Below are 25,681 nucleotides of genomic sequence, written 5' to 3'. Positions count from 1 at the left end.
GGACAGTTGATTACATCAACCCCGAGTACTTGACTGGTACTTATTTGACCAACCCCAAAAGGATGAAAGACAAAGTCAACCTCAGAAGAATTTGAACTCAGGATGTAAAGACGGATGAAATGTCACTAAGCACTCAACTATAAGTGCATTTCATCTTATAGCAGAAACAGCTGTAAGCCTATGAAGTTCATTTCACAATTTCTTATTCACTTGTCATTTTAGTTTCTTATATACGTGTGTGTGTGTGTGTATATATATATATATATATATATATTTATATAAATACAGTGCACATTTAAACACATAAGAGGTATCCATCATAGGATTCCTTGCACGCTAGAAAGGACAGTTAAATTCCAAACCGCTATTAGGGATAAAGTTTTGAAGGGAATGAAAAATAAAAACATTTACCATTATCTTTAATTTCCTTCGAAACTTTATCCCTAATAGTGGTTTGGAATTTAACTGTCCTTTTTAGCATGCAAGGAATCCTATGAGGGATACCTCTTATGTGTTTAAATGTACACTGTATTTAAACGAATAATATATAGTCTATTGACTAAATTTTTTTACATGCTAGGCCACTGGTAATGGAAATTTCAAATATTTCTGATTACCCTTTGATATTGTTAATTAATTATTTATATATTTATATATATATTTCTTTACTGCACACAAGGGGCTAAACATAGAGGGGACAAACAAGGACAGACAAAGGGATTAAGTCGATTACATCGACCCCAGTGCGAAACTGGTACTTTATTTATCGACCCCGAAAGGATGAAAGGTAAAGCCGACTTCGGCAGAATTTGAACTCAGAATGTAACGACAGACGAAATACCGCTAAGCATTTTGCCCTGCGCGCTAACGATTCTGCCAGCTTGCTGCCATATACATACGTACATACATATATATATCATCATATATATATATTATATATATATATATATATATAATATTAAATTCAACTTTTGTTGAAAGTTAACAAACAAAATTTTCTTTAGAAGAGTTGAAATGTATTGAAAAATAAGGAAATATTTTATTCTCAAACACAGGATAATGCTAATAACATAGCATGAACAGGATTAATCATCCATATTTTGCAGGAATATGGATAGTTTATCCTGTTCATGCTATATTATTAGCATTACCCTGCAGTTGAGAATAAAATTATTTCCTTATCTTTATTATATTGAAATGCAGTGAGAATGAATTTTGAGTAACCGTTAACTTAGTGCAATTTTATTTTACTTTAAGGTATGGGTGACATAAGTTTACTCTTAACCTCCTTGTTCTTCTAAACACCTGTTAAATAACTAACTCGCTTTGTAATCCTGAGTGCACCTAGCCTTGCGTGTGCATATGCTCACATTTTTGCTAATGCTTGTAGGAGTGGGTGTACTCGTGCGATGCAGCTTGCCTGAGGGCGTTTATACATCCATATCTGTTTTCAATACTTTTCTCACTGGATTAAGTGTTCGTTTCTCTTTTTCATCATCATCATCATCATTTAACGTCCGCTTTCCATGCTAGCATGGGTTGGACGATTTTCACTGAGGGCTGGCAAACCAGATGGCTGCACCAGGCTCCAATCTTGATTTGGCAGAGTTTCAACAGCTGGATGCCCTTCCTAACGCCAACCACTCTGAGTGTAGTGGGTGCTTTTACGTGCCACCGGCACCGGGGCCAGTCAGGTGGTACTGGCAACGACCTCGCTCAAATCTTTTTACACATGCCACCAGCACAGGTGCCAGTAAGGTGATGTTGGTAACGATTACAACGATCACACTCTTTTTGTTTTCTGCAATCTTATTTTTGTATCATATATATATATATATATATATATATATATATATGAAGAATTTTCCTGTGTCTGGCTTTCTTTCTCTCTACAAAACAGTACATTGTGGAACAGTCATTTTAACGAGTTGTTTTTATTTATTTATCACCCAACAAGAAACGTCTGCACCACCGGATACTCCTGAACCAGTTGCTGAGTGTCACACAAGAAGAATCGATGTGTAGAAACAATTGTCGTATTTAATAATGTATTCTTGAATATTCCATCCCCTGTCTTTCATTTGTTTATATTTATATTTACACTCGACTGGCTTCTGTGCCAGTGGCACATAAAAAGCACCATCCGAACGTGGCCGATGCCAGCACCGCCTTGGCTCGCTTCCGTGGCTGATGCCAGACTCCCCTGGCACCTGTGCTGGTGGCACGTAAAAAGCACCCACTACACTCGCGGAGTGGTTGGCATTAGGAAGGGCATCCAGCTGTAGAAACACTGGCAGATCAGACTGGAGCCTGGTGCAGCCCCTGGCTTCTCAGACCCCGGTGTCGGAAAACGGACGTTAGATGATGATGATGTACTGGTGCAAACAAGCTATCTTTAAAATAGCAGGTTTTACATTGGCTTCATATCATATTAACACATATTCCAATTTATTATTGCTTGTATACACTTTTTCAAGATCAGTGACGAAAAGTTACTGGAAAAAGGATATAAATATTTGCATTGGGACTCCTTTCATCGAAAACCGGTGATTGTCGTGCGCTGATGACGGGTCAATACCCAGAAATTGGAGTCTGTGCGTATCACTTCGGTTGATGAGGGAAGGATGACCTCCCTTTGCAAATACCGATAGGGCACAGAAAGTGTGCCTATAGCCAGCTGGAGGAGATGTTCTCCTGGGGCTACAAGCTACAGTAACACCCACCCTTAGTGGTTAGCCATATTGAGATGGCAAATATACCTCACATTGTATGTATATATATATATATATATATATATATATATATATATGACGCCACTGTCTCCCATCCCAGGGTCTCTAGGGCCCATACCTCCCACACCCTCAAGGTTGGCACTCTCAACGTCGGCACACTGAAAGGTAGGTCTGGTGAGATTGTTGAAATGCTTGAACGGAGATGTGTTGATATGTGCTGCATCCAAGAAGTAAGGTGGAGAGGAGGTTCTGCTAGGTTCCTCACAGGCAAAGAACACAGGTACAAGATTTTCTAGGGAGGGAACACTGACGGGGTTGGGGGTGTGGGTATACTTCTTGCAGAGAAATGGGTAGATAAAGTAATTGAGGTAGTCAGAGTATGCGACAGAATACTTAAGATTAGATTAGTGCCCCATCATGGGTTAGCAATCATTATCTTAGCCTATGCCACTCAGCCAGGGCTACCTGATGGACAGAAAGACTGATTCTATGACACCCTGTTGCAGACTACCGCATTGATGAATGACAGGGACCTTCTCTTTGTGGCTGACCGACTTCAATGGACATGTTGAACAACATGACGGGGGCTTCCATGGCATACATGGAGGCTACGGTTTTGGCTCTCGCAATGAGGAGGGAACTAGGCTGCTGGAGTTGTGTGACGCAAATGACCTTATGGTTTGCAATACTAACTTCAGAACACCTGCCAGCCACCTAGTCACCTACCGCTGTGGCAGACACACTTGTCAGATTGACTACATCCTCACCAGAAAAAGGGAAAGATAGTTGCTTATAAATGCCAAAACCTTCCCAGGCGAAGAATGTACCCCACAACATAGACTAGTAGTTAGTGACTTCAGGATCAGAGCTAAATTAATGCCCAGAAGACGACCAGCAAGGAGAAGAAGGGTCTGGAGACTTAAAGATCCTGCAAATGGACAGAGATTTAGAGGCATATTACTCGAAGCCTTTGACAAAATAGAAGGGGATATAGCTTCACATGGTACAGAAGACAACTGGAGGTTCCTACAGGACAACCTGCTAAGGGCCACCGACCAGATCTGTGGATGGTGCAAAGTCCCCTCCCGACCCAAAATAACGTAGTAGTGGAACAATGTTGTTGACAGGGCTATTAGACAAAAGAAACAGGCTTGGAAGGACTGGAAGAACGGTGATAGCAGGGAAGTGTATCAGACTGCCAGGAGGGAAGCTAGGAGGCAGGTTTATTTAGCCAGAGGGGAAGCAGATAAGAAAAAATTTGCCAATGTTCTGCGCCATGAGGATGAAAGACTTGAGGTATTTCGTGTGGCAACACAGTGTGCGAGAGAGAATCGTGACGTGGTAGGTGAGAAATGTGTTCGCATGGATGATGGTTCATTTGCGCTGAATGAGGATGCAAAGAGAGAGGTTTGGAGACACCATTATGAAAGGTTGCTGAATAAGGAAAATGAATGGGATAAAAAGAGTCTGCCGAATGTTGACCCAACAGAGGGACCAGCTATCCGAGTTGACAGTTCCTTGGTAGTTAAAGCAATTAGAAGCATGAAGACATAGAAAGCCCCAGGCCCATCAGGAATTACTGCAGAGATGCTTAAAATATCTGATAGTGTTGGCTATAGCCTAGTCACCCGTATAGTCAACCAGGTGATACACGAAGGAGTCATACCCAATGACTGGTGTAGCAGTATAATAGTTAACTGCTACAAAGGTAAAGGTGACGCTTTAGATACAAATAATTACAGAGGTATCAAGCTGTTGGATCAGGTAATGAAGGTTACGGAGAGGGTCATAGCCCAACTGATTCGGGAGAGAGTCAGCTTGGATGAGATGCAGTTTGGTTTTGTGCCAGGGAAAAGCACCACTGATGCCATATTTCTGGTAAGACAGCTGCAGGAGAAATACCTAGTCAAAGATAAGCCCTGTACCTGGCTTTCGTTGACATGGAGAAAGCCTTTGACAGGGTCCCCCGATCCCTTATCTGGTTGTCAATGAGGAAACTAGGGATAGATGAATGGTTAGTGAGAGCTGTGCAAGCCATGTACAGGGACGCTGTAAGAAAGGTGAGGGTTGGCAATGAGTACACTGAAGAATTCAGGGTAGATGTAGGGGTCCACCAAGGTTCAGTCTTCAGCCCCATCCTATTTATCATAGTTCTCCAGGCAATAACAGAGGAATTCAAGACAGGATGCCCCTGGGAGCTCCTATATGCTGATGACCTTGCTCTAATTGCTGAGTTACTATCAGAACTAGAGGCAAAGTTTCAAGTGTGGAGACAAGGATTAGAATCGAAGGGCCTCAGAATCAACTTAGCTAAAACCAAAAATCTAATATGTAGGAAGGGAGGCAAACCACAAATCCCTTCAGGTAGATGGCCCTGTTCAATATGTAGTAGAGGCGTAGGTAGAAACTCTATAAGATGTACCCAGTGTAAGCTATGGACACATAAGAGGCGCAGCAATATCAAACAACAACTGGAAAGAAAGTTTTTGTATGTGGCAGATACTCAGGAGCAATAAACACTGAAAATGCGCAGAGACCAACTTCCGCCTCATTCCAGGGAGAAAAACTAGAAGTGGTTGATAGCTTCCTTTATCTAGGGGACCAAGTCAGTAGCGGAGGTGGGTGCACTGAAAGTGTAGCTGCTAGAATAAGAATAGCTTGGGCAAAGTTCAGAGAGCTCTTACCTCTACTGGCGACAAAGGGCCTCTCGTTCAGAGTAAAAGGTAGACTGTATGACACTTGTGTACGAACAGCCATGCTACATGGCAGTGAAACATGGGCTGTGACTGCTGAGGATTTGCGTAAGCTCACAAGGAATGAAGCCAGTACGATCCGATGGATGTGTAAAGTCAGTGTGCATACTCAACAGAGTGTAAGTACCTTGAGAGAAAGGTTGGACCTAAGAAGCATCAGATGTGGTGTGCAAGAGAGACGACTGTGCTGGTATTGTCATGTGGCGAGAATGGATGAGGTCAGCTGTGTGAAAAAGTGCCACACCTTCGCGGTTGAGGGAACCTGTGGAAGAGGTAGACCCAAGAAGACCTCGGATGAAGTGGTGAAGCACGACCTTCGAACTTTAGGCCTCACCAAGGAAATGACTAGTGACCGAGACCTTTGGAAATATGCCGTGCGTGAGAAGACCCGACAAGCCAAATGAAACCATAATCTCATGGCCTATGCCAGGGGCGTAACCAGCCCACTTGTGCGTAACCTTTTCCTTCTTTGGTCACTAAAACTCTGCTTGCGAAGACCTGTTGAGGCAAGTGAAATCAAATCAATTAAAAGCAAAATCAAAATCGATGACTGGCGTCTGTGCTGGCAGGTTGCAAAGAGCACCATACGAGTGTGATCATTGACAGAGCAGCTAACCGGCTTCCGTGCCAGTGGCACTTAAAGGGCACCATTCGAGCGTGATCGTCACCAGTGTCGCCTGACTGGCACTTGTGCCCGTGCTAGTAGGGTGCCAAGAGCACCATCCGAGTGTGATCATTGTCAGAGCAGCCAACTGGCTTCCGTGCCAGTGGCACGTAAAAGGGCACCATTCGAGCGTGATCGTTACCAAAGTCACCTTACTGGTACCTGTGCTAGTGGCATGTGTAAAAGGATTCGAGTGAGGTTGCTGCCAGTACCGCCTGACTGGCCCCCATGCCAGTGGCACGTAAAAGCACCCACTACACTCTCGGAGTGGTTGGTGTTAGGAAGGGCATACAGCTGTAGAAACTCTGCCAAATCAAGATTGGAGCCTGGTGTAACCATCTGGTTCGCCAGCCCTCAGTCAAAATCGTCCAACCCATGCTAGCATGAAAAGCAGACGTTAAACGATGATAATGATGATGATATATAGGCACAGGAGTGTGTGGTTAGTAGCTTGCTTACCAATCACATGGTTCCAGGTTCAGTCCCACTGCCTTCTATTATAGTCTTGGGACAACCAAAGTCTTGTGAATGGATTTGGTAGATGGAAACTGAAAGAAGCCTGTTGTATATATGTTTGTGTGTGTGTATTTGTCTGTCCCACCAATGCTGGTGTGTTTACATCCCTGCAACTGAGTAATTTGGCAAAAGAGACCGATAGAATAAGTACTAGGCTTACAAAGAATAAGTCTTGGGGTCGATTTGCTTGACTAAAGGCGGTGCTCCAGCACGGCCACAGTCAAACAACTGAAACAAGAATAAAAGACTATAAATCAAACATAAGCCATACAGAACATACAATCATAACTCAACAAAATAAGATGCAATCACAATCCAACAAATAACATCACACACACACAATGGGCTTCTTTCAGTTTCCATTTGCCAAACCCACTCACAAGGCTTTGTTCAGCCTGGGGACATAGAAGATACTTGCCCAAAGTGCCACACAGGAGGATTGAACTTAAAACTACATGGTTTGCAAAGCAAACTTATTAACGACAGCCATACCTGTGCCAGAATTAGTATAAAGATTTACCATCTTGGCTGGGTGTGCGGCCCCCACCAAGCCCACCCAGAATACACACCCTGGGTAATAATTTCTACAATAGGAAGAAAGTAAAAAAAAGAAATGTGTAGGGGTGGGGACGTTTGTTATACTGACATCAGTAATTAGGACTTAATTATTTTATTAACCATGGAAGGAAGAAAGATAAAGTTGGATGTCGATGAGATCTGAACCCAGAACCTACTGGAAACTGACTAAAAACAGCTAAGCATGTTGCATTGGGTTGTTGAATCTTAGCTCAACTCTATTCCAGTGAATCTTTCAGCAAGGTTGCCTTACACAATCTGTGTATCAACACTTCAGGTTCCTAAGGCAACATCTGTGACAACATTTGTGTCAATTTTTAACTCTTTCCCATGGGAAAACATTGAAGGCGTGGTGATTTGAATGCATGGGTAAGCATGGGTGATTGCTGTCCTTTCATAGCAATAAAATAAAACTCAGAATCCAACATAAGGATTTATAGCATTACAAGACATGGAGGTCTGTCTGTCTGTCTACAATGCTTGTGTACGATCAACTGAGCTTCATGATAGTGAAATGTGGGCTGCATCTGCAGAAGGCATGTGAATGGCTGAAAGAAATGAAGTCAGCATGCTCTGCCGGACGTGCAATGTCAGTGTGCCAGTGTGACAAAGTGTAAATAATTTGAGAGAAAAACTGAATATGAGAGGCATTAAATGTAGTGTGTAAAAGAGAAGGCTGTGCTGGTACGGTCATGCAATGCATATGGGTGAGGACGGCTGCGTAAAGGAGTGCTGATCTCTAAATGTGGAGGGAACCTGTGGATGTGATGTTCAGATGTTGAGCCTCACAGACGAGATGATAAAGGACTGAGATGATTGGGGATTTGCTTAAGAAGACCCAGTCAAGTAAGGTCGAGACCATCAAGGGATAGTGTTTATGTCCATGTCCCTGCAACAGTCTGATCCTTGGCAAACCTCTCCCCTACAACCAATCTTCCATGTCCTAAATTTGTGAGCAGTAACAGCCTTGGAGGAATTTGAACTTAGAATGTCAAGATGGACAAAGTGTCACTAAGCATTTTGCCCAGCATGCTAACAATTCTGCCAGCTTGCTGCCTCTCAGCTCCCTATTATTGACATAATTAGGGGTGGAGGTGGGTGTTGTGAAAGTATGGTAACCAGAGTAAGAATGAGTGGGGAAAAAAGTTCAGGGAACAATTAACTATGTTGGTAATAAAGGGTTTCTTCCCCAGATTGAAGAGAAGTTTGTATGACATTTGTGTAACCGTTACAATATGGCCGAGTAGCAAGACACAGGCGCTGAATGCAGAGGAATTGCAAAGACTAGAAAGAAGAAATCAAATGAGAATAATCTGTTGGACAAATGATGGTGATTTCAAATTTTGGTACAAGGCCAGCAAGGATGGGGAGGGGGTAAGTCGATTACATTGGCACCAGTGTGCAACTGGTACTTATTCTATCGACCCTGAAAGGTTGAAAGGCAAAGTCGACTTTGGTGGAATTTGAACTCAGAACATAAAGCCAAATAAAATGTCGCTAAGCATTTTGCCCGTTGTGTTAATGATTCCGCCAGCTTACCCCCATTGCTGGATAAATAATGTTAATGAACAACAGAGCACAACTGGGTTGAGAGAAAAATCGGGTGCAAGAAGAATTAGTTGTAGTAAGAGGGAAGACTGCATTGGTATGGGTATATGAAGGGTAGATACGTGCGGAGGGTAGCAGTTGTATGAAGAAGCGTAGGATACTCAAAGTAGATGGAATCTGCAGAAAGACTTGGAGTTATGTGGTGCAGATTGGCCCCAGGATACTGAATGTCATAAAGGAGATGGCACAATGGCAATGACTGACTGACACGACACAGGGTGCCAGAGGAGGCACATGCACCCAGGCAAGAATGGAATAACAAAGGTTGGAATAGTGGAAGTGATGACGGCTGGGAGATATAGGGGGTCTACATTTGAATCCCTCATTTCAGTTATCTGCTGTTCCTCCAGCCTCACCCTCACCTACTCACCTCTCCATCACTTATATTTTCTCCACTGTCTCCATATATAGAGGTGGCACTAAATTTTCCCTGTCCACTGCAACATTCTGCCTATGTAACCTGGGATGGCAATGAATTTGTCCAAACCACACATCCTCTCTCTCCTATTCACTGTACCAAGCTAACAAGGGAAGGTATTGGACTTCTCCGGATTATACCTATTTCTTTACTACCCACAAGGGGCTAAACACAGAGAGGACAAACGGATTAAGTCAATTATATCGACCCTAGTGCGTAACTGGTACTTAATTTATTGACCCCGATAGGATGAAAGGCAAAGTCGACCTCGGCAGAATTTGAACTCAGAACGTAGCAGTAGACGAAATACCACGAAGCATTTCGCCCGGCGTGATAACGATTCTGCCAGCTTGCCGCCTTACTCTGGATTATACCACCACCCTTCCCTCCCTACCTCTCTCCCATCATGATATTTGAATCACAATATTAGATCAACTTGTATTTGATACACCCTACAACAACCCTTTCTGTTCTGTCAGTCATCACTTCCTCTCTCCCAGGCAACTCATTACTAACAATCATCTCATTCTCTTACCCTCATTAACCACTAATACCGCCCCATCATTTAATCCCCCTCTCACACCACTAAACATGTAGCTACCATCACTACATCTCTTCCATCACTCCCTCCCTTACTATCTCTTTTACATGACCCATCCTCTACTACCAGCTAACTCCATTCATTGTTTCTCTCACCATATTCTTCCTTCCTTTAACCACTCATCCCAGTCTTCCTGTTATTTCTCTCTTCTCTATTCACCCACTCAGTTATCCTGTTTTGAATAAACAGAGACACTATAAAGTAGTGAAGACTCTTTAGTCATGTAGGATACAAGACAACCCCACTGGTGCTGGTGCCACAATAAAACACATCCAGCAGACACTTAAGTGGTTGAACAAGAAGAAGCTTGCAGGCTTTGTAAACAATATCATTGGTGTTGGATAGTATTGTTTACAATCAGACATGGCTGGCCATTAGAAAGACTAGAAGCAACAGTATTTTACTTGGAAACTTATGAGGATTGGTGACAGGAAGGACATCCAGCTGCAGAAAATCTTGCCTTAATAGGTCTTGTTGGATCCTTGCTATCATGAAAAAGTGGATATTAAAAATTTATAATGACGATATACATACATCATTTGTAAAGTTTTACATCCATTTCTTTATGCTAGCATGAGTTACAAGTCACCTTACTGGCACCTGTGCTGGTGGCATGTGTACAAAGATTTGAGCGAGGTCATTGCCAGTACTGCCTGACTAGCCCCCATGCCGGTGGCACGTAAAAAGCACCCACTACACTCTCAGGGTGGTTGGCATTAGGAAGGGCATCCAGCTGTAGAAACTCTGCCAAATCAAGATTGGAGCCTGGTGCAGCCGTCTGGTTCGCCAGCCCTCAGTCAAAATCGGCCAACCCATGCTAGCATGGAAAGCGGACATTAAACGATGATGATGATGAGTAGGATGAATATATTATTGAGGTGTTGTTTTGCTGCCAGGTGCTCTTCCTGTCACTAACTCTTACATGCTTTTCAAATAAGGGATCTCTTACTTCACAAGTCTTCATAGACACACAACTAGCAGATAACTCACCAACAAAGTCATCTGCTGGCTTTTCCCCCTTTGAAGATGTCACTGCTGGCTGAGTGACTTTTAGAGGAACACAAATATAAACAAACGATGATGACATCGATAAATATACACCCATGTATTTCTCTACACTGTAGCTTATATACACCAGCATGTTCGTATAATGGCATGGTTCTGAGTTCAGTCCCACTGTGTGGTACCTTGGACAAGTGTCCTCTACTATAGACACAGGCCAGCCAAAGGCTTCTGTGTGGATTTGGTAGACGGAAACAGGAAGAAGCCCTTTGTGTGTGTGTCTCTTTGTTTGCCTCTCACTACTACTTGGCAACTGGTGTTGATGCGTTTATGTCGCTCATAACTTAGGGGTTCAACAAAAGAGATCAATACAATAAGTACCAGGGTTGATTTATTCAACTAAAAATTCTTCAAGATAGTGCTCCAGCGGGGCCACAGTCTCATGGCTGACATAAAAGATGAGATACATATATAATGGCCAGCACATTTGGATAGTAATTTAACTACTATTCCTACCATGACCTTTCCTACTTTAGTGTAGGACATTTTTTTAATGGCTTACTCAGAGGAAGAAAGACAGCTCCTTGATTCTTTTTGGGGTCTTTGTGACCCTTGTGGAAGATGTTATCCTCATACCAGGGACCTGGCCTTAGAGTTAGAAACAGTGAACTCTGCTGAAGGCAAATATAAGGCATGAGGTGATGGTGTTAAGGACAGATTACCATCAAACACTGGAACAGCCACAGATAGGCTTCCATACAGTTTCCATCAACCAAGTGTTACTCAAGACACTTTGGTCGATCTTAAGCTTGCCCAAGATGAGGTTTAGCACGATTGAACCTGAAACCACGTAGTTACAAACCAAATTCTTTACCACATAACCATGCCAGTTGTTACATAGAATCATAACAGTGAAGTCTCTCTTCCAGAGACAGTAGCAAGTTCACAAAAGGGTACCCAGGTGCGTGTCTGTACCCCAACCGGTACTGGTGTGTCTACATCCCCGGAACTTAGCCGTTCGGCAAGAGGATACGACGGAATAAGTACGAGGATTCGATTCATTCGACTAAAAAAATATTCAAGATGGTGCCCCAGCATGGCCGCAGTCAAATGATTGTAACAAGTAAAAGATAAATGATAATAAACACGGTGAGCTATATTGTGGTGAAATAATTGCCCTCTCTAGGGAACGAACCAGAGAACAGCGCAACTACTTTTCATTGGTTCTTGCCTCTTTATGTTGGACTTGTTCACTTGTTATTCAAGGACTTCAGTTTTTGTATTTCTGAATAGAAAGTGGGTTTCATTTTGCAGCATATTGTTGTAAATGGAGGCACAGTTCACTAAGTTAGTTGGTCAGGATGTATACTTTAGAAAAGTCGATAGAAATAGTTGTCAGTATCTAAGGAAGTTATTATTAATAATAATATATAAAAAGAAACGGAGGTTTACAGTCGGTAGTTTATGGAGATTTAGTTTTAGTCACGACTATCGAGAAATGTGATATAAAATACTTTTTGTAAGTCGGTTGTATGTGCAACTAAAAATTATGTAGATAGCAGGAAATGCAAGGATAGCTAGATACGCAGGTGAGACGATAAGGTGTTTTAAAATAAAGAAATTGTACGTTTTTGAATGAAGCAGTAAAATCGAACGAAACTGGAAATGGCTTGTATTGGCAAATAAATTTAAAAAAAAAACAGTTCAGAGTGAAATAATTTTAAGCTGTGAGGAACCCTCACGACTCAATATTTATTCTGTGAATTAAAAGCTTTTGTTATACATGTTAACACACGTATATATATATGTGTGTGTGTGTGCGCGTGAGAGAGAGTGAGAGAGATTGACCCATTGAGTTTCTGCGCAGTAGAAATAGAAAATACTGACAGAAAATTACATTGACTGTCAACATAAAAGAACTGAAACTAAACTCAGAAATACAAATAACCGTTAAAATAATGCTAACGGTAATTTATAAGTATATATAAGAGTATGTTTGTAGGTATCTACGTGTACGTATATGAACACACCGATTTCCCCGCCATAACAACGGTTTACCCGCGGTTTTTCTTTTTTTTTTTTGACCGGGTTGTCGATAAACAAAAAGAGAAAGTCTGTCTAAACTGTAAATTATCAAATTACCTGACCAACCAAACTGTTTAATGTGGTTATGTGAACTGATGTAAGTCGAATGGGGAGTTAACAGTTGTAGCTGCTCTATCTTCGCTAGGATTTCCTTCATTATTCATCACAACAACAACACAGAACCACCCGTAAGTTAGAGCAGGACACGGTGTAACAGGAAGCTTTTATCCTCTCAAATAATCGCCCCAGATAAAAACAGGTGCCTTAAATCTCGATCTGGTAGAAAAAGCGGTCAAATCTTTCTCAAACTTATTATTGATGGATATGGATTCATGCCATAACGTTTTGAACTACATATCTTTACAAAAAAGACAGGACAGTCACGACTGGAATGCCTTTGATTATAGGTTTTGCCAATCAGTTTTGACCAGTAACCACAAATTCAATGAGGGCAGCTCTGCCGTACTCACTTGGTCTGCTAGAAATAGCTGTCAAATCTCCATCAAATTTCATTCTGCCGTCTTAAAAGTAGAAGGACACAAATGGAAAATGTATTCTTAGAAACCTTTAAAAAGACGAGATGATCGTGGATGGATTACCTTTGATGATGGTTGTGCTAAATAAGGATTCAACCGTGGTTTTAATAGCAACTTCTGTTTTACCTATGTTGTTTCAAGTCCCACACGTTGAGGTCACGGGCTAACTGCGGCCCGGCTGATGACGAACCATATCTCTTGCGGCCCGGCTGATAACGAACCATATCTCTTGCGGCCTGCTTCTCAAAAACAAATTACCCATGACTGGCAAGGTTGAATGAATGTACTCAATGGTTCATTTTTATTGACCCCGAAAGGAAATGGCCGCGAGTAGAGACGAAATATTTCCAGCTGTTTCGTCCAACGAGCCAAAGGTCCTGTCTGTCAGCTTAACAGAACCATTGGAAACAAAACGAAATGTAGCTTTACATATTTTTTTACGTGTTTCAATCCTAAGGCTGTGGCCATACTGGAGCAAGTGTATTTTGTATTTCTAATATTATAGTTAGCAATATTAAGTAGGATAGCTACCCCTAGGGTAGGTACTACTGATAATGAGGACAGATACCCTTAATAATTTGGACAGGTACCAATGAGAACCAGGATACGTACCTTTAGTAAGGAGGATTAGTAACTCAAATTACTAGGAGCAGTACCATTACTTTTAATAACTAGGGTAGGTACCTCAAATAACTCTGATAGGTACCTCCACTAATTCTGGTATGTACCTTTAATAACAAGTATAAGTACTTATATTTATTAGGATAGGTTCCTGCAATAACAACGATAGGTACCCCAAGTATCTAGGATAAGTAACTCAAATGACATGGGCAGGTACCTCTACTTCTAATAAGTAAGGTAGGTACATCTAATAACAAGGATAGGTTTCAATGAGAACTAAGATAGGTACCTCTAATAACTTGCAGAGGTGCTGCTGACATGTAAGGTAGGTATCTCTAATAAGTAGGGCCTAGTGTCAGAGCGGGTACTGGTACCCATGCTGTTATCACTTGATCTCCAACCATTTTCCTCTCACTTCACATTGTTTTGTCTTAAAGAATTGGAAAAAACACGTAAGATAATCTAGAACAATACACACATTATATCTGTTTCTTTATTGCCCACAAGGGGCTAAACACAGAGGGGACAAACAAGGACAGACACACGGATTAAGTCGATTACATCGACCCCAGTTCGTAACTGGTACTTAATTTATCGATCCCGAAAGGATGAAAGGCAAAGTCGACCTCGGCGGAATTTGAACTCAGAACGTAACGGCAGACGAAATACGGCTACGGATTTCGTCCGGCGTGCTAACGGTTCTGCCAGCTCGCATCCACTGGCTCAGGAATGAAATTTGCTAAGGGGTGCAAAACGAGGTCCAGAATTTTCGTACAAATAAAGGTCTTATTGTTATTTCATTTATTTTTGTTCTTTGAGAGGAAACCTAACTTGAAGCTACTTTTTACAAATCCCTTCTAATGCAATGTTTTCTAAACCTGGGAAAATTAAGTAGGGGGTGCGAATTTTGATTTTGCACCCACCAAAAATTTTAGGTGTGCTTGCACCCCCTGCATCCCCTGTTACTGGGACCCTGATTAGATCTGGATAAAAGAGTTGTAGTCATGACTAGAACGTCTTTAAATGAAGGTTCTTTAGCTTAAGGTTGGCCTGGGGTTAAACAAGACAAGAACAGATTGATAACCTGGTCTTGGACAATGTCTCTCTGAATAAAAAGTTAGGGACGGTCACTACTGGAACGTCTTTGATCTTGGTACTAAACAACACCACCAATGGTGTTTTGGTGTAAGTGACAGTAACCTCACCCCGCCCCCTCACCCCCTCCCACTGACAATGAATTAAAAGTTTTTTTCGTCAACATAAAAGATTGTTATTGATTATTTGATTAGAGTTACAGCTGTTGACATAGGTCAAGGTCACAGCACCTGTTAGTGGTGGTGGTGGTGGTGGCAGTAGGAGTGGTAGTGCTAATGGTGGTAGTGGTCGTGGTGTGTTGGCTGTGATGATGGTGGTGGTAGTAGTGTAGTTGATGATGATGATGATGATGACGATGATGGTAAGGGTTGTATGTGGTGGGTGACAAGAATAATGTTTATGGTTGTGGTAGTGCGGGAGTGGCGGTGGTGGTGATGTGGGGAATAGGAGTGGTGGTGGTGTGGTAGTGGTGATGGTGATGCAGGAGTGGGAGTGGTGGTGTTGGCGGCGTGGGAGTGTTTGTGGTATTGGTGTTGGAGTGGGAGTGGTGACGGTGCAGGAGTGGTGGTGGTGGTGCGGGAGTGTTGGTGGTGGTGCGGGAGTGTTGGTGGTGGTGCGGGAGTGGTGGTGGTGGTGCGGGAGTGGTGGTGGTGGTGCGGGAGTGTTGGTGGTGGTGCGGGAGTGGTGGTGGTGGTGCGGGAGTGGTGGTGGTGGTGCGGGAGTGGTGGTGGTGGTGAACTTCTAAGTTGATTTGGAGGAATGGTGAAAGGAAACTGCAAGAATTTGGTGATGGAGGGGGAGCAGGAGTGGCAGTGTTATTGATGGAGAGAGGGGGGAGGGGTGAATGAACATAGGTGGGAGGAGGAGGAGGAAGAGGAGGAATATTTCTTCACCTTTCACCTTTTACTTGTTTCAGTCATTATTGGACTATGGCCATGCTGGAGCAGTACCTTTAAGGGTTTAAGTTGAATAACTCAACATCAGGACTTGTTCTTCAAGCCTGGTACTTATTCTATTACTCCCTGTTAAGTTACAGGGACATAAACAAACCATCACTAGTTATCATGCAATACTGGTGGCAGTGGTGGGGGTGGGGCAAACAGATACAAACACACACACACACATCTTTTATTCTTTTATTTGTTTCAGTCATTTGACTGTGGCCATGCTGGGGCACTGCCTTTAGTCAAACAAATTGACACCAGGACTTATTGTTTGTAAGCCTAGTACTTACTCTATTGGTTTCTTTTGCCAGACTGCTAAGTTACAGGGATGTAAACACACCAACATCAGTTATCAAGTGCTGTGGGGGGACAAACACAGACACACAAGCATATATACACACATGCACACACGCACACACACACACACACACATATACGATAGGCTTCTTTCAGTTTCCGTCTACCAAATCCACTGACAAGGCTTTGGTGGGCCCGAGGCTCTAGTAGAAGACACTTTCTCTAGGTGCCATGCAGTGGGACTGAACCCAGAACCACATAGCCACTTCTATGCCTATGTATATACATTATACATGACAGGCTTCTTCCAGTTTCCGCATCCCAAATTCACTCGTGAGGCTTTGGTTGGCGAAGGGATAAAGCACAAGGCATTTGCCCATGGTGTCACACTGTGGGACTGAACCCAGGATGACATGATTGGAAGCAAACCTTTTAACCACACAACCAAGCCTGTGCAGGAAGAAGGAGGAGGAGGAGTAGCAACTGGAGGGAAGAGGCAGGACTAGTGTTAGAGTGGAGTGTAGGCAGTGAGTGGGAGGAAGAGTGATGACTGTATGAGAGTAAGTAGACAGGGAGGAAGAAGTGTAAGTCGTGTTAGAGTGTAGGTAGAGGTGGTCACTAAATGGAGAGGAGAAAGCAGAGCCAAACAGACTAGAGATGTTTGTGTTGTTGGGGAATAAGTTTGGCAGTTGCAGTGTAGGAGTCTCAGAAAGGGATCCATATTCTTAAAGCATTACATAAGTGCAAAGGGAACGGAAGACCCGCAGCTAAAAGTTGTCAATGTAATTAATCTAAAAGTAGGTCGACAGATTTTGTGCTGAATCAAGACTATTTCAATCAATTGATTTCCACAAAAACACTTTCCTCTCAACATATTTTGGCTTCAAACTTTTTGCTGATGAATCTTAAATGGCAACTTGGCATTCGTTTTCTGTTTTGTGTGTGTGTGTGTGTTTTATATAAACTGTTCTCTGAAATAAGGAGTTTTTTCTTCAATGACATGTCCAGTTTGAAAGTTTGTGTCCCCTTGATGAAATATAAAGCCCTCCTCCTCCTCCTCTTCTTCTTCTTCTCCTTCTTTTTGTTCTTCTTCCTCCTCTTCCGCCTCCTCTTCTTCTTCTTCTACTTCCTCATCTTCCTCTTCCTCCTCCTCTTCTTCTTTCTCATCTTCCCCTTCCTCCTCCCCTTCTTCTTCTTTTCTTTTACTTCCTGTTCCTCTTCTTCCTGCTCCTCCACTTCCTGCTCTTCCCCCTCCTCCACTTCCTGCTCTTCCACCTCCTCTTCCTGCACTTCTTCTTCCTCCTCCTCCTCTTACTGCTCCTCCTCCTTGTCTTCAAATTGTTTTTATTTTGTAGCTTTGAGATTTTGATGATGTGATTGTAAATCTTTAGAATGACATTGTAGGATAGGTGTAAGAGGCAGGATCTGATCAGTTTGAACATAAAACAGGTAGAATATTTGGGCCAGGCATGGCCAGATTAAATGCTGAGAGGTGAAGGAAGCAGAAACAAGCCCTGCTTGCTGGGCTTGCAAAGTACTTAGTACAGAGTACTCTACAGTACTCTCTCCTTTGCCCATCATGTGGTAATTTCTCCTGGTCTAAACCCCTAAATGTCCCCAATTTCTAGCCTGGGGAAATATTCTTACCTTTCCAATTAAGCTTATTACCGGAAGTGAAAGACTTAATTTGGGTAATAGATTTAATCCAGTACCCAAGGACCAAGTGATCTTGTTAAACCGGGGGCAGATGCCTTAAGTCCACCATCCTTCACTGACTGTGGTGGGTGGAATCAGTTCAGTTTTTGTTTGAAAGCAACCCAGTGTTGGTCTGATATTCTCTACATTGAGGGCATCAAGATCTTCCTTAATTTCTTTATAGAGGTCTTGGCAGTCGTGAAAATGATAACTGGTTTTGCCCTTCCCCACTGTCACCAAGCTATAAGACCCAAACCCCTAATCCAAGTGGTTGTTATTGTTTAACCCTTGGTCAGCCTTGATCCTGCAGACTTATTATGATCGAACACATTCTGGCCATGACAATTTCCATTTTTGAAGAGATAACCCACCTAACATTATCTAACGTCTTTCACTTAATTAAGGGCATTGAGTGTAATGTGAAGGAGATTTGCTCTCTATTTCCAGCAGGTGAAGCAACCACATAAAGATTCCCTCATCAGTTCAGGTCATTCCATTATCACAAATGAGAATGAGGGATCTGTTGTTTTAGCATTGTGAAAGTGCTTGGCTTAGTGGTTAGGGCATTCAGGTTGTGAGTTCAAATCCCAGGTGACATGTTGTGTCCTTGAGCAAGACACTTTATTTCACATTCCTATAGTCCACTCAGCTGGCAAAAATGTACCTGTAATTCAAAAGGGCCAGTCTTGTCACATTCTGTGTCACTCTGAATCTCCCTGAGAACTATGCTAAGGGTACATGTGTCTGTGGGCGAGCTGGCAGAAACGTTAGCACGCCGGGTGAAATGCGTAGCCATATTTCGTCTACCACTACGTTCTGAGTTCAAATTCCGCTAAGGTCGACTTTGCCTTTCATCCTTTTAGGATTGATAAATTAAGTACCAGTTACGTACTGGAGTCAATATATATTTCTTTACTGCCCACAAGGGGCTAAACATAGAGAGAACAAACAAGGACAGACATAGGTATTAAGTCGATTACATCGACCCCAGTGCGTAACTGGTACTTATTTAATCGACCCCGAAAGGATGAAAGGCAAAGTCGACCTTGGCGGAATTTGAACTCAGAACATAACGGCAGACGAAATACCACTAAGCATTTTGCCTGGCGTGCTAACGTTTCTGCCAGCTCGCCGCCTTAATATACTGGGGTCAATATAATCAACTTAATCCCTTTGTCTGTCCTTGTTTGTCCTCTCTGTGTTTAGCCCCTTGTGGGTAGTAAAGGAATAGGTATTTCGTCTGCCACTACGTTCTGAGTTCAAATTCTGCCGAGGTCGACTTCGCCTTTCATCCTTTCGGGGTCGATAAAATAAGTACCAGTTACGAACTGGGGTCGATGTAATAGACTTAGTCCGTTTGTCTGTCCTTGTTTGTCCTCTCTGTGTTTAGCCTCTTGTGGGTAGCAAATAAATAGGTACATGTGTCTGTGGAGCACTCAGCCACTTGCATAAGCTGTTCCAATGATCAAATCAACTGGAACCCTTGTTGTCATAAGCGACAGAGGGCCAGGGGGATTTTATAACCAATGAGGGAGCTGTGATTTTATAACCAATACCAGTAGTAACTGATTAGATTCGGAGGGTAATTTACAAGCTGGCTTTCAGTAATTCAAGATCATGACACAATTTTAGTTCCTATTTGGAAAGGCATGCATGCCACAACTTCCCATTTACCCAACCCTGAAATTAGGAATATTTTGTATTTAGACAAGGAATGATGGCTGATGGTGAGTACCACAGAGTTCTTGGTTATTTACTAAGCAAGCAGAGGTAGCAGTTTTGGGTTCAGCCTCAGTCTACATCATTTACATCACAAGTGTCTTTGAGAAAGGCATGAACACCACTCATTCCCATTTCTATCTCAGTCTTTAAATAATATAGGATCTCATGCATCACCAAAGGAAACACCAACTCTGATGGTTGCTCTTGAGAGATTTTAATCAGATTTATGGCTGGAGGTGGGCTTGAACCAGAAAGAATTGAGTATCCTGACCAAGGATGGGTGCATAACAATGCTAATGACTGGGTTTGAAACCTCTAACCTTCTACTTATAGCCTAACATGGTATTATTGACTTATTAACAAAAGAAATGACAAGGCATAGTTTTTGCATAAATAAGTATAGGGCAACATATACAATGCTTACTATGTAATATATATATATATATATATATATATATATACATATATATATATATATATATATATATATATATATATAATATATATATATATATATGTATGTATATATATATATATATTATATGTATGTATATATATTATATATATATATGTATGTATATATATATATATATATATGTATATATATATAATATATATATATATATATATATATATATATATATATATATATATATATATATATATATATATATATATATATATATATATATATTATATATATATATATTATATATATATATATGTATATATATATGTATATATATATGTATATATATATATATGTATGTATGTATGCATGTATGTATGCGTGTATGTATGTATGTATGTATGTATGTATGTATGTGCATGTATGTATGTGTTTATGTATGCATGTATGTTTTTAGTCTTGTGAAAATACAGTGTGAATAGGTCACTCAAGTTACAGTAGTCAAATAAAACTGGAGAAGTGTTTATTAAATGGATTCTACATAATTTCATACACTCATATATCTTATTGGCTTGTCTAATTTTTGCTGATAGTATCTCAGTTTATGCATGACAAAAGGGTTGCCTTTATGCACACACACACACACACACACACACACAACCATCCCAGGCCCATGTTACAAAACTGTTCGTGTATCTAGGACACTGTTGTCATTTTATATAGAAATATCATACACCACATTACAATATTGTTAATACATCTGGTCCAGTATTGCTGTTACAAACACAAACATCCTTGATCCATGTTACAGTATTGTTCAGATATCTTGGTCAGTGATGTTGTGACATGAACAAGCATCTCAGATTGCATTACAATAACTGCTCACATATGAAGGACTGTGAGACGCTTTTATGCACAAAAAAATCATAGGCCACATTTCAGTATTGCTCACATATTAGACACTGCTGCTGTTACATACACAAACATCTCTGACCCACATTACAGTACTGCTAAAATATCTGGGAAAATGCTGCTGTGACAGAAACATCAGAGGCCCACATTTCAGTGTTGTGCACAAATCTAGGGCAGTGATACTCTTACACACATACACACATCATGTACTCATATTATAGATGGCTACTCATAAACTTAAGACTGTGAGATTTAAATAATATACAAACATGATAAGACCCACAGTGAACTCCACCCCATGAATGTGGAACAGTGATGTTATTAAATACACAACATAAGACCCACATCACAATCCTACTTATAAATCTGCCTACAAAACTGATACAGTTACACACATAAACACCAAAGATATATATTACACTACACCTCACAAATCTGGAATAGAGCTGCTTAGACAAACTCAGACATCGTAAGACACACATTGGTGTATTGCTTGCTCACATAGCTAGGACAGTGATGCTGTTACACACCATCATACGACCCACATTACAATACTGCTCATAAATCTAGGACATTAAGGCTGTTACACAAACCAACATCGTAAGACCCACGTTACAATACTGCTCATAAATCTAGGACATCAACGCTGTTACACAAACCAACATCGTAAGACCCACGTTACAATACTGATCATAAATCTAGGACGTCAAGGCTGTTACACAAACCAACATCGTAAAACCCACATTACAATACTACTCATAAATCTAGGACGTCAAGGCTGTTACACTAACCAACATCGTAAGACCCACGTTACAATACTGATCATAAATCTAGGACGTTAAGGCTGTTACACAAACCAACATCGTAAGACCCACATTACAATACTGATCATAAATCTAGGACGTCAATTCTGTTACACAAACCAACATCGTAAGGCCCACGTTACAATACTGCTCATAAATCTAGGACATCAAGGCTGTTACACTAACCAACATCGTAAGACCCACGTTACAATACTGCTCATAAATCTAAGACGTCAAGGCTGTTACTCAAACCAACATCGTAAGACCCACGTTACAATACTGCTCATAAATCTAGGACATTAAGGCTGTTACACAAACCAACATCGTAAGACCCACGTTACAATACTGCTCATAAATCTAGGACATCAAGGCTGTTACACAAACCAACATCATAAGACCCACGTTACAATACTGATCATAAATCTAGGACGTCAAGGCTGTTACACAAACCAACATCGTAAGACCCACGTTACAATACTGCTCATAAATCTAGGACTTCAAGGCTGTTATACAAACCAACATCGTATGACCCACGTTACAATACTGCTCATAAATCTAGGACGTCAAGGCTGTAACACAAACCAACATCGTAAGACCCACGTTACAATACTGATCATAAATCTAGGACTTCAAGGCTGTTACACAAACCAACATCGCAAGACCCACGTTACAATACTGCTCATAAATCTAGGATGTCAAGGCTGTTACACAAACCAACATCGTAAGACCCACGTTACAATACTGATCATAAATCTAGGATGTTAAGGCTGTTACACAAACCAACATCGTATGACCCACGTTACAATACTGATCATAAATCTAGGACGTTAAGGCTGTTACACAAACCAACATCGTAAGACCCACGTTACAATACTGCTCATAAATCTAGGACATCAAGGCTGTTACACAAACCAACATCGTAAAACCCACATTACAATACTGCTCATAAATCTAGGACGTCAAGGCTGTTACACTAACCAACATCGTAAGACCCACGTTACAATACTGCTCATAAATCTAGGACGTCAAGGCTGTTACACAAACCAACATCGTAAAACCCACATTACAATACTGCTCATAAATCTAGGACATTAAGGCTGTTACACAAACCAACATCGTAAGACCCACGCTACAATACTGCTCATAAATCTAGGACATTAAGGCTGTTACACAAACCAACATCGTAAAACCCACATTACAATACTGATCATAAATCTAGGACATTAAGGCTGTTACACAAACCAACATCGTAAGACCCACATTACAATACTGCTCATAAATCTAGGACATTAAGGCTGTTACACAAACCAACATCGTAAAACCCACATTACAATACTGCTCATAAATCTAGGACATTAAGGCTGTTACACAAACCAACATCGTAAAACCCACATTACAATACTGCTCATAAATCTAGGACGTCAAGGCTGTTACACAAACCAACATCGTAAGACCCACGTTACAATACTGCTCATAAATCTAGGACGTCAAGGCTGTTACACAAACCAACATCGTAAAACCCACATTACAATACTGCTCATAAATCTAGGACATTAAGGCTGTTACACAAACCAACATCGTAAGACCCACGCTACAATACTGCTCATAAATCTAGGACATTAAGGCTGTTACACAAACCAACATCGTAAAACCCACATTACAATACTGCTCATAAATCTAGGACATTAAGGCTGTTACACAAACCAACATCGTAAGACCCACATTACAATACTGCTCATAAATCTAGGACATTAAGGCTGTTACACAAACCAACATCGTAAAACCCACATTACAATACTGCTCATAAATCTAGGACATTAAGGCTGTTACACAAACCAACATCGTAAAACCCACATTACAATACTGCTCATAAATCTAGGACGTCAAGGCTGTTACACTAACCAACATCGTAAGACCCACGTTACAATACTGCTCATAAATCTAGGACGTCAAGGCTGTTACACTAACCAACATCGTAAGACCCACGCTACAATACTGCTCATAAATCTGAATTAGTGATGCTGCTAAGTAAACATGCCAGCATAAGGGGCCCAGATTGCATTGCTGCTCACAAATCTATGAAGGTGATGCAGTTGCACTCAACCAGGGCCCTATATTATAGGCACACATTACAGTACCACACATAAATTTAAGACAGTGCTGCTGTTACATACACAAATATCATAGACCACAAAACGGTACAACTAACAAGTCGAGGACAAGGTTACTGTTACACTCAGATTACACTTCTGCTAAAATATCTGGGACAGTCCTGGTTTTGCATACATAAACATCCTCCACCCACACTAGAATGTTGCTCACGAATCTAGGACAGGGTTACTCTAATATTATACACAAGTGTCATAGACCTATATTACATACTGCTTATATAAGTACAACAGTGATGTTGCTTCACGCAAACAAACAAGCATACACACATACATACATACATACATACACACATACATACATACATACATACATACACATGTACATAGATACATACATACATACATACATACATACATACATACATACATACATATATATTTCTTTACTACCCACAAGGGGCTAAACACAGAGGGGACAAACAAGGACAGACAAACGGATTAAGTCGATTACATCGACCCCAGTGAACTGGTACTTAATTTATCGACCCCGAAAGGATGAAAGGCAAAGTCGACCTCGGCAGAATTTGAACTCAGAATGTAGCGGCAGACAAAATACCGCTAAGCATGCTAACGTTTCTGCCAGCTCGCCGCCTATACATACATACATACATACATACATACATACATACACACACATGTACATACATACATACATGCATACACACATACATACATACATACATACATACATACATACACACACTCACACATGTACATTCATACATACATACATACATACATACATACATACATACATATATACATACATACATACGTACATACATACATTGGTTATGACAACGAGGGTTCCAGTTGATCTGATCGATGGAACAGCCAGCTCGTGGAATTAATGCACAAGTGGCTGAGTGCCCCACAAACACATGTACCTTGAATTTAGTTCTTAGGGAGGTTCAGTGTAACACACAGTGTGATGAGGCCAGTACTTTGAACTACAGGTATGACTCCCTTTTGCCAGCTGAGTGGACTGGAACAATGAGAAATAAAGTGCTGCTGTTGGGAATTGAACTCATGACTTTCTGATCACTAGCTGCACACTCTAGCCACTAAGCAATGTGCCCTCACATATGTACACACATGCGCGCACATGCACACACACACACACACACACACACACACACACACACACTGTGCACATACATAAAACCTCGACTTACAAGGCTTTGAGGAAACTTTAAAGCTGACAAGAGAGAGACCCAATCTGAAAGCTGTGAAGGGAGGAACCCAATCTGAAAGCTATTAAGAGAGGGACCCAATCTGAAAGCTGACAAGAAGGGTACCCAATCTGAAAGCTGTGAAGGGAGGAACCCAATCTGAAAGCTATCAAGAGAGGGACCCAATCTGAAAGCTATCAAGAGAGGGACCCAATCTGAAAGCTGACAAGAAGGGTACCCAATCTGAAAGCTGTGAAGGGAGGAACCCAATCTGAAAGCTATCAAGAGAGGGACCCAATCTGAAAGCTATCAAGAGAGGGACCCAATCTGAAAGCTGACAAGAAGGGGA

At 41.4% G+C, this 25,681-nt stretch overlaps 1 protein-coding gene across 3 annotated transcripts in view; it reads right to left on the bottom strand.

The window, feature by feature from the left end:
* The window catches only part of LOC115220346 (chromodomain-helicase-DNA-binding protein 1-like), a 68,542-nt gene extending 55,358 nt beyond the window's left edge, over nt 1-13,184 (bottom strand). For all 3 annotated transcript variants that reach the window (XM_029790452.2, XM_036509993.1, XM_036509994.1), the window contains exon 1: nt 13,013-13,184. In XM_029790452.2, coding sequence (XP_029646312.1) covers nt 13,013-13,112 — 100 coding nt within the window. In that variant the 5' untranslated portion in view covers nt 13,113-13,184. The remainder of the gene's footprint in view (nt 1-13,012) is intronic.
* Nucleotides 13,185-25,681: the final 12,497 nt, after the last annotated feature.

This window comes from Octopus sinensis, linkage group LG16, assembly GCF_006345805.1.
Source record: "Octopus sinensis linkage group LG16, ASM634580v1, whole genome shotgun sequence".
Lineage (NCBI taxonomy): Eukaryota > Metazoa > Mollusca > Cephalopoda > Octopoda > Octopodidae > Octopus > Octopus sinensis.
This window is presented reverse-complemented; position numbering and strand designations above follow the sequence as displayed.